Below are 14,623 nucleotides of genomic sequence, written 5' to 3' on the forward strand. Positions count from 1 at the left end.
CCAATCATGTATTAGGCTCCATGGAGAACAGGAGAGAAGTAGGAAACATGGGTTCCTGGCAGTTGAGATGGAAAAACCAGACTTATGTACAAGAAGGAACTAGAGAAGATACAAGACAACATCTAACCAAGAGTATGTCCGTAGATGCTAAGTTATATGCACAGAATCCAGAATCTGAAAACTCTGAGAACTTATTCTAGAGTATTCTGGAATGTTCTAGAAAATTAGGGTCTTAGCTGCTTAGACTTGCTGTCTTAGGTTGAGTTCCCTTGGAAACAGACAGAGTGACAAAGATGTGAGAGGAAGTGGCTTGTTTGGGAGCTGATCTTAGAAAGCACCAGGAAAATGAGCAGAGAAGGAAAGGGAGTAGATACAGTATGTATTAGTAGGCAGGTGACTGCAGAGACAACTGGGTCTCTATCTACTGGGGGCCTCCAGGAAGCCGTGTTGAGCAGGGCTCAGAGCATTCCTATCGGAGGGTGAGGGAGCTGGGTATTTATCCACCCCCACCATCCACTGTTGGAGGAGGCGTGCTCCTGGACACACTGACTCCCCAACACTGCCTGCCACCCTTGGAGCTGGCTGAGCTGGCTGATTCTCAGAGACTCTGGAAACCAGCCGAAAATGGGTGAGTAATGAGTGCTGAGGGGATGTGGGTAGGGCACTGACAGAATGTCAGCACCTTAGAATTCTGGAATCTGTCCGATGTTGATCTTAGAATTATATAGTGTCCTGGCTTCTTTGAAGCTTCAAACCTAGACTGTTAACCTCTAGGAAAGGATTCTGAGAGAAAATACCAGAAAACTGAATAAGTTACCCAACTCTGGAGTCTACTTCCTTCCAAGTTGTCCAGCTTTATCCTGAACGACTCCATGTCAATAAATCACTGCTTTAAAGTACAAGGTGTGGGGCTTCCCTGGTGGCACAGTGGCTAAGAATCCGCCTGCCAGTGCAGGGGATACGGGTTCGAGCCCTGGTCCGGGAAGATCCCACATGCCACAGAGCAACTAAGCACGTGCACCACAACTGCTGAGCCCACGCGCTGCAACTACTGAAGGCCGCGCACCTAGAGACTGTGCTCTGCAACAAGAGAAGCCACCGTAATGAGAAGCCCACTCACCACAACAAAGAGTAGCCCCCGCTTGTCACAACTAGAGAAAGCCCGCGCAGCAACGAAGACCCAACGCAGCCAAAAATAAATAAATAAATTTATAAAAAAAAGAAATTCTCTTCCACCTGGGAACTCTGGGAGCCAGTGTAGACACACACCCTAACCTCCCCATTCCTAGCGGCGAGAGAGCAGAGATAATTGTGCCTCATCTCCCGTCAGTTGGATGATGGCTGCTCTCAGAGTTTGTTAATTCCCTGACACACTGGCCTGTCACCTGTTCCAGTAGCCAGGGCGCTCCAGAGAAAGCCTGCAGGACAAGGAACACAAGTGCAGAGAAATGGTAAGAGCCTTGAGGAGCAAGTAAGCCCGTGCGCCACAACTACTGAGCCTGCGCTCTAGAGCCCACGAGCCACAACTACTGAGCCTGAGTGCCACAACTACTGAAGCCCGCACGCCTAGAGCCTGTGCTCCGCAACAAGAGAAGCCACCGCAATGAGAAGCCCACGCACCACAACGAAGAGTAGCCCCTGCTCACCACAACTAGAGAAAGCCTGCACGCAGCAATGAAGACAATTAATTAATTAATTAATTAATTAATTTTTAAAAAGAAGAAATGAGACCTGATCTAAACCTTGGAAAGAGATTTGATCAGGGAACCCAAAATACAGTGAGTGGGTAGAGTAGCCCAAGCAGGGAGAATAGGAGTGGGGGGTGGGCAAAGATGTAGAGGTAAATGGGGATCATCTTCTGAAGGGCTTTGGGTACCGGGCTGCTTCTATAAGCTATAGATAGCCATGGAAGGATTTTGAGTAGAGGAGAGAAATGAAGAAAGATTTTAAAGATGCTTTCCCCCCAGAATGAAGTCTTTCTAAACTCCAGTCCCATAGTATGCAGCACAGAAGGTGGGTTCTCTGGTCAAACATGTTTGGGAGACAATATGTACACAGTCTCTGTCTTGGAAGGTGCTAATGCACATTAGCTGGCAAAGGCACTGACAAGTCCTGCAAGGGAAAAAATGTTTAATTTTTATTTAACCTGGCATTTCCCAAACCCATTTGACCATAGACTATGTATAGATTTTTATTACTATTTTAGACATTCTAGAGAACATAAGTAGAAAATTGCTATTTTTGGAAGATTAATTGACTAGAGATTTTGAGATCCTGAGAGTTTGCTGTAGAACAGAAGGCATTGGTTCTCTGAAACCGGAGTCCTGGGGCATGGCCCCCAAGATACAGCAAAATCAGCAGGGATCAGAAGATTGTGAAGAGGCCCCTCTCCACTCTCGGAATGGCCCTTGGCCTCTACCTCAGCCCCCTCCTCATCCCAGCCACAGTGGACACATGGCAAAATGAACAGACTGTGACTCTAACATTTATGCATTTTGGTGACATTAGAAATTCATATGATAACCCCTTTTTATGGGTCACAGTAAAAAAAACACAAAAAAAATCTCAAAGGATTAAAAATGCCTGTTTATGATTCCAGAAAAATAAGTGATCCAATTTGTATACTGGTTTCTTCCCCATTTTTGCATAACTTTTTAAAAAATACCAAGGCTAACAAAGAGCCAAGTGCCAAAGGTTGTATTTTTCTTTTTTAATAAATTTATTTATTTATTTATTTTTGGCTGTGTTGGGTCTTCGTTGCTGTGTGCAGGCTTTCTCTAGTTGCGGTGAGCGCGGGCTTTCTCTGTTCTTCGTTGCGGTGCACGGGCTTCTCATTGTGGTGACTTCTCTTGTTGCGGAGCACGGGCCCTAGGTGCACAGGCTTCAGTAGTGTGGCATGCGGGCTCAGTAGTTGTGGCTTGCGGGCTCTAGAGCGCAGGCTCATAGTTGGGGCACATGGGCTTAGTTGCTTTGCGGCATGTGGGATCTTCCCGGACCAGGGCTCGAACTTGTGTCCTTTGCATTGGCAGGCGGATTCTTAACCACTGTGCCACCAGGGAAGTCCCCAAACGGTTTTAATAACAGTAAAAATGAATACCACCGTTTTGTCTGATGCCTTTCATTTTTCAGGACACTTTATGTTGTATTCTCACAGTCCCCCTGTAAGATAGGTAGGAAAGACGTTGTGATCCCTCTTTTCATGGTTGTGGATACTGAGGCACAAGATGTGTTGAGACTTCTGTAAGCTCAGTGGGTAGGGAACTGGGGACTAGAAATTGGGACTCCTGACTCCAGGCACGGTGGTCTTAGGAGATAAAAATCAGTGACAGAGTCTAGTAGGGGTCCAGTGCTTGGTCATTTGACTTGCATACCTGCTCTGTCCTGTGCACTTTATATCCATGGTCTCTAATCCCCACACTGTGGTGTAGGTGTGCTTGTATCCATTTTACAGATGAAACAGAGGCTCAGTGGGGTGCAGTGTTTTTGTCCAAAGTCACTCAGCTCAGAAGTTAAAGTCGGAACTGTGTCTGATTATATATATATCAGTGTTTCAGGAATGATATTAGCCCAGTCATCCCAACTTCTCAATTAGTAATAATAATCAGTATCTATTAATTCGTCTGGTCATTATGTCATACCCAGCACTTTCCTTAAGAGCTCAGAATCTATCCATGAGTCTGGGACAAGCATTGTACAGAAAGGGAGACAAATTTGAACAGATGAAGCAGAGTGTCTGGGCGAGTATGGGGTGAAATCGGGATGTGAGTCTGGGATTGAGGCCCCGGAGGGGGTGGTCACAGCACACACCTCCCACTGCTGTGCATCAGCGGCCTGAGAAGACCTCATATTGGCTCTTGTCTCCTTCCCCACTGCCAGGATGATGGTCTACAGTGGGCTGACCAACAAGTCCGCTCTTCTCTACGACTCCCTCCAAACCGAGAATGTCCCCTTTGAGGGCCTGCTGAGTGACGGCCACACCATCTGCATCGAATTCACGTCTGACCAGGGGCGGGTGGCCTCAGCCTTCAACATCCGGTTCGAGGGTGAGGGTCTCAGAGGCTGCCCCGTCTCCTGGGGTGGCAGCGTGGGAGCGGGGGAAGCATGGCGGGGCCGGGTCATGGGAGGTAGAAATCTGACCTGCAAAGGATTGGGGAGAAGCCATAGCTAGAGTGACTCTTGGACTTTCAAAGGCCGCCTCTGCGGGGTTGGGAGAGCAGAGGTTCTTGTTCCCATTTTAGATGTGAAAATAATGAGGCCCGAGAAGCCAAGTGAATGGCCTAAGGGCCCTCAGCAGGTCAGTGGGAACCGGAATGTGGGGTCTGGTACCCGTTTCCCTTGGGGCTTCCCTGAACAGCAAGAGGGGCCCCTGCTTCTGAGACACAGCCCTGTGAGCCACCCCTGACTCATTTGAGTGGCTGCCCTCTTTTGTGTCCTGGCCCCAGCCTTTGAGAAAGGCCACTGCTATGAGCCCTACATTCAGAACGGGAACTTCACCACGTCCGACCCAACCTATAACATCGGGACCATAGTGGAGTTTACCTGCGACCCCGGCCACTCCCTGGAGCAGGGCCCGGCCATCATTGAGTGCATCAACGTGCGGGACCCATACTGGAACGACACGGAGCCCCTGTGCAGAGGTGAGTGGGTCACAGCCCTCCTCCCAGGGCACCCCAGAGCCCTCCACCCCTTCAGATGAAAGGCCCAGCTTATATACCGATTTTAGGATTCGAATCCTTTCTGGAGCTCACCCTCCTTTGGGTCAGGTTTGCTGCTGGTCCTTGAGAAAATCACAAAATGGATAAAATTGAAAAGTTGCCTCTTCCTCCAGGCACAAGGCCCCATCATGCACAGCTTGGTGAGAAGATCGCTGCATGGATTTCAGCTCCTACCTGTGCTATGCAGACATGTGCAGTGCACAACCCGCCCAACAGCACATGGCAGCCCTGAGTCTAATTAATGATTATGATAATAACAGTTGTTAATAGGAGTGCAAAAAACTGTGTTGCAGGCACTCTGTGCCTTATCTGACTTAATCCTCACTACAACCCTGTGAGGTGCATATTATTATTGATCCCGTGTACAGATGAGGAAACAAGCTGTGACGTGACATGCTTCAGAACACACTGAGGGTAATTGGCAGAGGTGGGAATGGAACTCAGGTCTCTCTGTTCTCAGAGACCTGTGCCCTGAGCCCCTTTAGACAATGTCAGCTGTGTGGAATCCTCATCTACAGGGACTCCCAGTGCCCTGCCCTCCCCTATTTCTCCATGTTCAAGGCCACTGAGCCACCCCGAGCCTGGACCCATGTGGGGAATGTGGAGTAATGAACAGAGCCCTGGCTCCTGGCAGCCGCCACCTGGATGGTGGTTGGCGTGAAATCACAGCCTTGCCGTGGTGAGGGATTGACCCCTGTATTAAATGTGCTGGTTTAACAGAGCGGAATTTATTGGTGCTTTGGCCTCTGCCACACTGAGAATTTTCCAAAGCAGTAAACACAGAGTGAAATTTAAAGGGCCAGGCGCCAGGTGCAGCCACATCTCCGCTTCCAGTTCAGAGCCAGGGCATTCCACAGTAACGTTAAGAATTACTGAACGCTTACCTTGTGCCAGGCGCTGTGCTGTGTTTGACATCCATGAGCTCACTTAAGCCTCAGAATAACCCAGTGAAGTCAGCACTGGTCTTTCTCCCTGCTCTACAGAGGGAGGCATCTGAGGCTCCAGGAACTTATTACATGCCTTGTCACAGAGCCTTTGGTGGCAGAGGCAAGACTCGAACCAGGTCCATCTGACTAGAATGTACCATCTCTAGTCACTATTCACCCTGCTCAAGGGGAGGGCTATTAAGGATGCACTTGAAACTTTGAACTCTGTCCTTCGTCCTGAAAGAACTACAGTCATCCTTCAGTATCCACAGGGGACGGGTTCCAGGGCACACCCCCCGCGCCCCCAATACCAAAATCCGTGGATGTTCAAGCCCCTTATATAAAAGGGCACACCCTCTCATATACTTTAAATCATCTCTAGATTACTTATAATTCCTAATACAGTGTAAATACTATGTAAATAGTTGTAAATACAATGTAAATGCTATGGGAGTGTCCTAAATGCAATGTTAACGCTATGTGAATAGTTGCCGGTGAGTGGCAAATTCAAGTTTTGCTTTTTGAAACTTTCTGGAATTTTTTTTCAAATATTTCTGATCCCCTGTCGGTTGAATCCATGGATGCAGAACCCACAGTACAATGTCCTTGCCCCACCTTTGCCAAATTTCAGCTAAAGAAGGCAGGTGGCCAGTCCTAATTTAATCATTCCGCACACAGGTATGGACTGTCTGACTTCATAGACCACACTCTTAACTGTTACACCATATCTGCTTCCTTATGAATAATGTGTGTGTGTGTGTCTGTGTCTTTACAGCCATGTGTGGTGGGGAGCTCTCTGCCGTGGCCGGGGTGGTGCTGTCCCCAAACTGGCCAGAGCCCTACGTGGAAGGTGAAGATTGTATCTGGAAGATCCACGTAGGGGAGGAGAAACGGATCTTCTTAGATATCCAGTTGTGAGTGTTTATGATGGTTGGACCCCCCAGGCCAGCCAGTTCGGGAAGAAATTGCTCCTGCTTTATTGTTTCAACCAATATTAATTAAGCATCTACTGCGTGTCAGGGACTGTGCAAAGAACTGGGGTCCCTCTGGTGAAGAAGTGACAATATCATACACACCCAGAAGGAGTTCCTATCCTCAGGAAAGTCAGTTGCCTAAGGAAACAGGCACTAAGTGAGGAATTGCATCGATGTAGCTTTGTTTTTGTAGCTTTGAAAGGTGCCTGATGCCATGAGATTCTATAACGGGGATTTGATACAAAGAGGAAGGTCAGAAAAGCCTTCCCTGAGGATCTGACAAAGCTCAGAACTAAAGGATGAATTGGAGTGAATTCATCCAAGAAGGAACAGAGTATGCAGAGGCACTGTGGCAAGAGCAGGCACAGCATTTTCAGAGGACCGAATGGCTAGTATGGTCAGGAGGAGGAGGGAAATATAACATGTACACTCTGTACCACAGTAGTTTATTTTCCTATCTGTCTCTCTCAGCTAGACCAGAAGGTCCTTGCAGTCAGGACCTGGTCTGATTTATCTCTGTTTCAGGGTCTAACACAGAGCCTGACACACAGTAGATGCTCAGAAAATGATTGCTGAATGAAGAAATGCTGTCATGAATGGACTTACCTGGCTGTGTGGCTGTTTCCAATATTCAGTGGGGGTACCTATTAGATGCTCCATCCAGAACTTTCCCTAACTCCCCAGGAATCAGGAGAAGGGGACAGAGACACACAGTGGTGGCTAGAAAAGCAGAAGAAAGGGCTGTCCAGCAGACCCAGACACGTGGCTGGGACAGTGGGGGGGATGCCAAGTTTGGAAGAGCCTCTCTGGATGCAGCCTGGGGGTCAGCTCTCCCCTCAAGCCTGAAGTAGAAACCCACTTGTCTGAGAAGCATGACTTGGGTGCTGCTTGGCTTTGCAGAGGAGCCTGGTGAGAGGGAAATTATTTGCAAGATTTTGTGCCAGTACCATACTGTTTTGATTACTGTAGCTTTGTAGTATAGTCTGAAGTCAGGAATTGTGATCCCTCTAGCTCCATTCTTCTTTCTTAAGATTGTTTTGGCTATTCAGGGCCTTTTGTGTTTCCACACAAATTTAAAAATTTTTTGTTCCAGTTCTGTGAAAAATGCCATTGGTAATTTGATAGGGATTGCATTGAATATGTAATTGCCTTGGGTAGTATAGTCATTTTAACAATATTGATTCTTCCGATCCAAGAACACAAGTATATCTTTCCATCTGTTTGTGTCATCTTCAATTTCTTTCATCAATGGCTTATAGTTTTCTGACTGCAGATATTTTGCCTCCTTAGGTAGGTTGATTTCTAGGTATTTTATTCTTTTTGATGCAGTGGTAAATGGAATTGTTTCTTTAATTTCTCTTCCTGATATTCTGTTGTTAGTGTATAGAAATGCAACAGATTTCTGCATACTAATTTCATATCCTGCAACTTTACTGAATTCATTGATGAGCTCTAGTAGTTTTCTGGTGGTAGGAAACCCCATTCTAAAGCTCCTTCCTCCAGGAAGCCTTCCATGGCTCCCCACTGCCCTCATGACAAATATAAATTTATGGTCCCAGTTGATGAGCACCCCACCACCAGAAGTTGCTGGGCAAACCACCTCAGTCTTCAGCCAGGAGAAGAGGAAATCAACTCCTGATATCCTGGCTTCTGCTGAAGGTCCTCCAGCTCCATGCCCCAAGACATGGTCTGTGGTCCCCTCCCTTCTGCCCAGCTCAGCATCCTCTCCTCACAGCATGCATCCCTTACGGGTGGTTTTGCTTCACCAAGACTGACCCACGTCTCCCCTTGGTGTCAGAGGCCTGGAAGAGGAAACGGAAAATGGGAACCCTGCTTTCATCCCCTCCAGGCATCAAATATTCAATTAACCTTCATCTCAACATGGGATGGGGTTTTATTTCCACTACAAAGCACACGAAGCAGCAGCCCATCCAGGAAAGTGGAGCATTTAAGCAGAAATACTTCCCCAAAGCCAGGCCACCACCAGCATTAGCATCAGAAAAGGAACCCTTGCAGGGGGCACTTTCTTCTGATCATCTTGGCGACTCTAGATGTGAGTGTTGGCTAGGAGGGAGGACCCCTGGGTTCCCTCCTCTGTGCCCTGACAGTGATCCCTGAGCAACCCTGGACCTGTCACCCAGCCTCTCTGGGCTTCACACTCCTCTGCAAAGGGACAGGTTGCCTTGAACAGAGAGGATGCAAACGCTGACTCCTGCAGGGTCAGGCAAGTATCATAAAATGGGAATTGGGGCTGTGTGAGATAATGTAGAGCTGGGGGAACTGTGGTGAAGTGGGAACTACATCCCCACCTAACATCATTTAAATTCAAATTTTTAAAAAATCTATTTTATTAAAGTATAGTTGATTTACAATGTTAGTTTCTGGCATACAGCAAAGTGATTCTGTTATATATACATATATATATATATACACATATACATGTATATGTATGTATACATATGTATATACATATGTATACATGCACATAGGGGTGCATGTATCTTTTCGAATTATAGTTTTGTCTGGATATATGCCGAGGAGTAGGATTGCTGGATCATATGGCAACTCTATTTTTAGTTTTTTTGAGGAACCTCCATACTGTTCTCCATAGTGGCTGCACCAATTTACATTTCCACCAATTGTGTAGGAGAGTTCCCTTTTCTCCACACCCTCTCCAGCGTTTGTTATTTGTAGATTTTTTAATGATGGCCATTCTGACCGGTGTGAGGTGGTAACTCATTGTAGTTTTTTTTTAGTTTCTTTCTTTTTTTTTTTTTTCTTTTTGGCTGCATTGGGTCTTTGTTGCTGCGCGAGGGCTTTCTCTAGTTGCGGTGAGCGGGGGCTACTTTTTGTTGCTGCGCACGGGCTTCTCGTTGTGGTGGCTTCTCTTGCTGTGGCTCATGGGCTCTAGAGTGCAGGCTCAGTAGTTGTGGCACACGAGCTTAGTTGCTCCGCGGCATGTGGGATCTTCCCCGACCAGGGCTCGAACCCATGTCCCCTGCATTGGCAGGCGGATTCTTAACCACTATGCCACCAGGGAAGTCCCTCATTGTAGTTTTGATTTGCGTTTCTCTAACATAAATTCAATTTGTTAAAATAATGCCCCCTCCCCTCCAAAAAGTATCTGCTGGTCAGATTCAGACTTGAGGGACCACAAGTCTATATCCTTTCTCATGGAGGTGATAAAGAAAGCCATTTTCATCATTGAGTACTCACTGTTTGCAAGGTTCTTTCCAAACGTTAATTAATTTGCTCCTCAGAGTTATCCTAGAAGGAAGATGCAGCTATTATATTTAACTTATTTCCACCTGCCTTCTTACCTCTTACTTGGATGTCTAAGAGGCATCTCCAACAACGTGTCCCCAAACTTAAACCCTTGATTCTCTTTCTCCAAACCTATTTTGCCTCATCTTCCCATCTCAGAAAGGAGTCACCCATCCTGCCTGCTGCTCAGGCCCAAAAGATGTGGAGTTATTCTAGAGCAGGAGAACACTGGTCAGGGTTCCACAATGGCTTTTCTTGACACGTGGTGTGGGGAGCAACTTCCTGATTTGCAACATTTGCCAATTTCCATGGTGTAAATACTCCCACTGTGACCAATATCAAGCAACCAACACAAAGCCAACAGGGTCACCAAATGCCTGGACATTTAACAGTCAGCCCATATGGCCCAGTAGGAGCCATCGGCTCCAGCACACTCCCTGTGAACAGGATTCTTCTGTTTCTCCTACACCTGTACCCAGGGCCTCAGTACATCCCGTTGATTCTACTCAAGACTTAAATCTGCCTGGAGTTGAAGCATCTCTGACACCCCCACTGCCACCACCACCGTGGTCTAAGCCGCCGCTGTCTCGTCCTCACTTGTCTCCCTGCTCCTGCTTTTGTCCCATTGGGGGCTGTTTTTAACCCAGCACCCTGAGTGATCACATCATGCTCCGCCTCAAACCCTGCAATAGCTCCTCATTCTATTCAGAGTAAAAGCTGAAGTTCTTACAAAAGCCCTATGTGATCTGACCCTGGTTACGGCTCCTGCTTCACTTTTTTCCACTCTCCTCCTTGGTCTCTCCTTTTGGCCACACCGGCCTCCTTGCTGTTCTGAAAACATACCTCAGGGCCTTTGCACTGGCTGTCTCCTACCACCACCCCCCGACCCCGCCCTGGAATGCTCTGCCCTGAATATCCATATAGCTCACTCCCTAGCTTCCTGCAGGTCTCTGCTCCCATATTGCCTCCTCTGAGATGTCCCTCAACACCCTTATCTAAATTAGCAGGGGGCTTCCCTGGTGGCGCAGTGGTTAAGAATCTGCCTGCCAATGCAGGGGACACAGGTTTGAGCCCTGGGCCGGGAAGATCCCACATGCTGCGGAGCAACTAAGCCTGTGTGCAACAACTACTGAGCCTGCGCTCTAGAGCGCCACAACTACTGAATCCCGCGTGCCACAACTACTGAAGCCCGTGTGCCTAGAGCCCATGCTCTGCAACAAGAGAAACCACCGCAATGAGAAACCCGTGCACCGCAACGAAGAGTAGCCCCCACAAGCCGGCAAGCAGCAACGAAGACCCAACGCAGCCAAATAAATAAATAAATAAATTAGCAGGACGTGGAGAAAAAGCTTTCCTGAGAAAGCAACTTTTCTAAGTGGGCAGTTCTCAACCAGGGATGATTTTACGTGGAGAAAAAGCTTTCCTGAGAAAGCAACTTTTCTAAGTGGGTGGTTCTCAACCAGGGATGATTTTGCCCCCCCCACCCCCGGGACACTTAGCAATGTCTGGAGGCATTTCTGGTTGCCATAATTGGTATGTGTTGGGAGGGGGCAGATGCTACTGGCATCTAGTGGGGAGAGTCCAAGGATGCTGCTAAACATCCTGCAATGCACAGGGCTGCCCCCACCGAAGAATTAGCAGACCCCAAATGTCAATAGTGCTAAAGCAGAAAAACCCTGATCTATGCTGAGCTGAGACCAAAGGACAGATAGAAGATGAGCAAAGATGGAGGGAACAGTGTTCCAGCCAAAAGGAACAGCACGTACTAAGGTCCAGAAGCAGGAAAGCGTGACTCTCTTGTTATTTGTCTGTAATATGGAATATATGCTGAGCATTTAACGCATCCCAGGCGTCCACATCCCAGGCACCTTCACAACAAGTACATGCAGTGGGCCCTCCTATTATCTCCATTTTACAGAGGAGTAAACTGACGCTTACAGAGTAGAACAGTGACTGTGATCACATGGCTGGGATCCCAGCTCTGCTTGCCCTGCCTCCAGGGTCTCTGTTCTTCACCAGCTCATGAGAGGAGCTAGATGAAGCCCTGTGTGTCTGGAGCTCAGAGATACAGGAGGCGTGGCATCAACAAGGAAGCAGTGGGATCAGGCAGGGCCTTGAAGGCCACATCAGGGAGTCTGGACTTGCCCAAACTCGGCAGCAGGGGAAGGGGTTTAGGAGCTCGCAGGGTTAAGCCTTTGCAGAAGGGAGCTGAACGCTTCGGTCCCAGCCCGAGGCTCCCCGGCAAACCCTGGCTCACGCTTGGCAGAGCGGCATCTGGACCCGGCACCCCCTTCCTCCCACTGAGGGAGTGAAAATAGCGTCTCACCAGCGAAGAATGCATGAGGCCCAGGAGCTGCTGGGTTTAATTTATCTTGCTCAGTTTCCGCTGACAGTTTTAGTAAACCAATTTGGGTTTGATAGTAAAAATAATTCCGTCCTCGGGGCCCCTCACGTGGCCTAAGTGTTTGCAGTTGTTATTTATCACATCGGCGAAGGGGAAGGAGTTTGCACTGCTGACCGAACTGGATAGGTGGCCCATAGTAGGTGCTGGAATGTTTGCTGAGTCATGAGGATATCAGCCAGAGTGTGCCAGGCGAGAGGGGACTTTTCTCCCCCTCATCCACTGGGCAGGTCTGTGGTGTTGTGGGTGTTAGGATAACAGTTCTAATTAGCCATCATTTATGAAAGACCTACTGTGTTTTAGGCCCTGAGCTGCATCGTTTATACCCATGAGCAATAATGAACATGAACATTATTACGTAGAGATAATAATTACCTAAATTAGCGCTAATGTGAGTAGAGATAATTACAGAGGGGTAATTACCCAAATTTAGAGATAATGTATGCAAAGCACATCACGTGGGGTCTGGCACCTAGTTGGCGCTTCATAAATGAAGACTACAATTGCCAGGAATCCTCGTGAGGCAGCTGTTATCATCACCGCTTTATGGATTTGGAAATGACAGCACAGAAAGGTGAATCGGCTTCCTCAGGTCACACAGCTAATGAAGGACAGAGCCAGGGTTTGTGCACACACTGTAACGTCTACTTTCATTGACTTGAACAGCCTTTGGGGGCACCAGCTATATGTCTCAGTGATGAAGCAGGAAGGCTCCCAGGCCTCCAGCAACTCAAAGGTCAGGAAGGGAAGTAGGGCCATAAACAACCTGGCGAGATGCAGGTAAAGTGCTGTGGCTGAAGGAGTGGGGGGCGGGGGCAGTATGGGGCACTGGATTTATCTCTGCGCATTGTGGAAATGTCACAGAGAGGGTGACATCCAAGCAGGATTCTGAAGAGTGTCCATTGGTCAAACTGTAATGGGGGAATGGCATTCCCCGAGGGGCCCTTGTGAGCAAAGGACTCAAGCAGTGTTATAGTGACCAATAAGCACCCAGTGGATGCCCTGAATTGCAGCATTAATTAGAACCCTCTGCCTTGTGTTGTCAGTATTACAGATAAGAAGGGGTGGGTGCATAAGGTGAGTCAGGAGCCCCCAGGCTAAACCTCCTTCACACCCCAAATGACTAGTCCCTAATCCACCATGTACCTCCCAGCTCCATCAGGAATCTGCTGCTTACCCTAAAATGCAACCGAGCCTGAATCTTTTACATCCTTAAGGATTTCTTAAATCTCTCTTCTGTCTTACTCTTGCTCTCTCAAAGTGTAAAACATAGAAAGGAGAGTAAAAGAACTAAGGAATGGTTGGAGAAGACATTCTAGAATGGAAGAGCTGGGAGGGGCCCAGAGAGGGGAGGTAACTTGCCCAGCATCACACAGCAAGTCAGAGTTAGGACCTGAAAGACAGCTTGAGTGTGGCCACAAGAGCCGAGCCCAGGGGCCAACCTTGAAGATGCCACATGCCAGAAGAGACACGAAGGTTCTAGAGTCAAAAAAGTGTTGCCTTTAAAGCCTGACTGTACTTCTTACTGGCTCTGCGGCCTCAGGCAGATGACTGAAGGTGGTGATCCCTGCCTCACAATGGGATGTTTTGTTTACTTTATCCCCAGGACCTGGCATACAGTAAGTGCTCAATAAATATTTGTTGAATGAAAGAGAGAGAGAGATGGTGAGTGTGTATGTTAATTAAACAACACGTAAAGTTCTTAGGAAGGTTTCTGGCATAAAATAGGCAAATAATCATCCCTACTTTATGCCAGATTTTCAGCTAAACATTTGGCAGGAATTATTACATGAATGATAATGACAGTTATCATCAGCATCAAAATCATTGTCTAAATTCATTGAGCGCTTACTGTTTGCCAGTCACTAAGTGCTTTCCCCATGTAAAGTCATTTAACTCTCACCAAGAAACCTATGTGATAACATTATGATTACCCCCATTTCACAGATGGGAAAACAGGCTCAGAGAGGTGAAGTCACTTGCTCAAGGTCACACAGCTAGAAAGAGGCCAAGTCAGGATTTGAACACAGATCTCTGAGGCCAAAGCCGGTGTTATAACCACCCAATAAATGGTAATGAGGTGCTCCACAAGGGAGAAATCCCTTGCCCCATCTTACAGACGAAATTGAGGCTCAGAGAGGTGCCCTCCTCCCATTTCCTGGACACCTACATATGTTTCTGGAAGAACAAAATTTCAGCCAAGCTCCAGCTTGCCTTTCTTAGCTCCACTGTGGGGCACAGCCCCAAATATCTCCCTGTTTATGGGCCCCAGCACAGTCCTCCAACCAGGAAATAAAAGAACCTAATAACAAACCCCAGTAACCATATGATTGATAGCTGTGG

The 14,623-nt window shown here is 47.7% G+C and overlaps 1 protein-coding gene across 1 annotated transcript in view; it reads left to right on the forward strand.

Moving 5' to 3' along the window:
* The window catches only part of SEZ6L (seizure related 6 homolog like), an 87,428-nt gene that overhangs the window by 17,222 nt on the left and 55,583 nt on the right, over positions 1 to 14,623 (forward strand). The window contains exons 7-9 of the mRNA XM_061169253.1: positions 3,877 to 4,043; positions 4,443 to 4,637; positions 6,417 to 6,555. Coding sequence (XP_061025236.1) covers positions 3,877 to 4,043; positions 4,443 to 4,637; positions 6,417 to 6,555 — 501 coding nt within the window. The remainder of the gene's footprint in view (positions 1 to 3,876; positions 4,044 to 4,442; positions 4,638 to 6,416; positions 6,556 to 14,623) is intronic.

The sequence above is a fragment of the Eubalaena glacialis genome, chromosome 15 (genome assembly GCF_028564815.1).
Source record: "Eubalaena glacialis isolate mEubGla1 chromosome 15, mEubGla1.1.hap2.+ XY, whole genome shotgun sequence".
NCBI lineage: Eukaryota > Metazoa > Chordata > Mammalia > Artiodactyla > Balaenidae > Eubalaena > Eubalaena glacialis.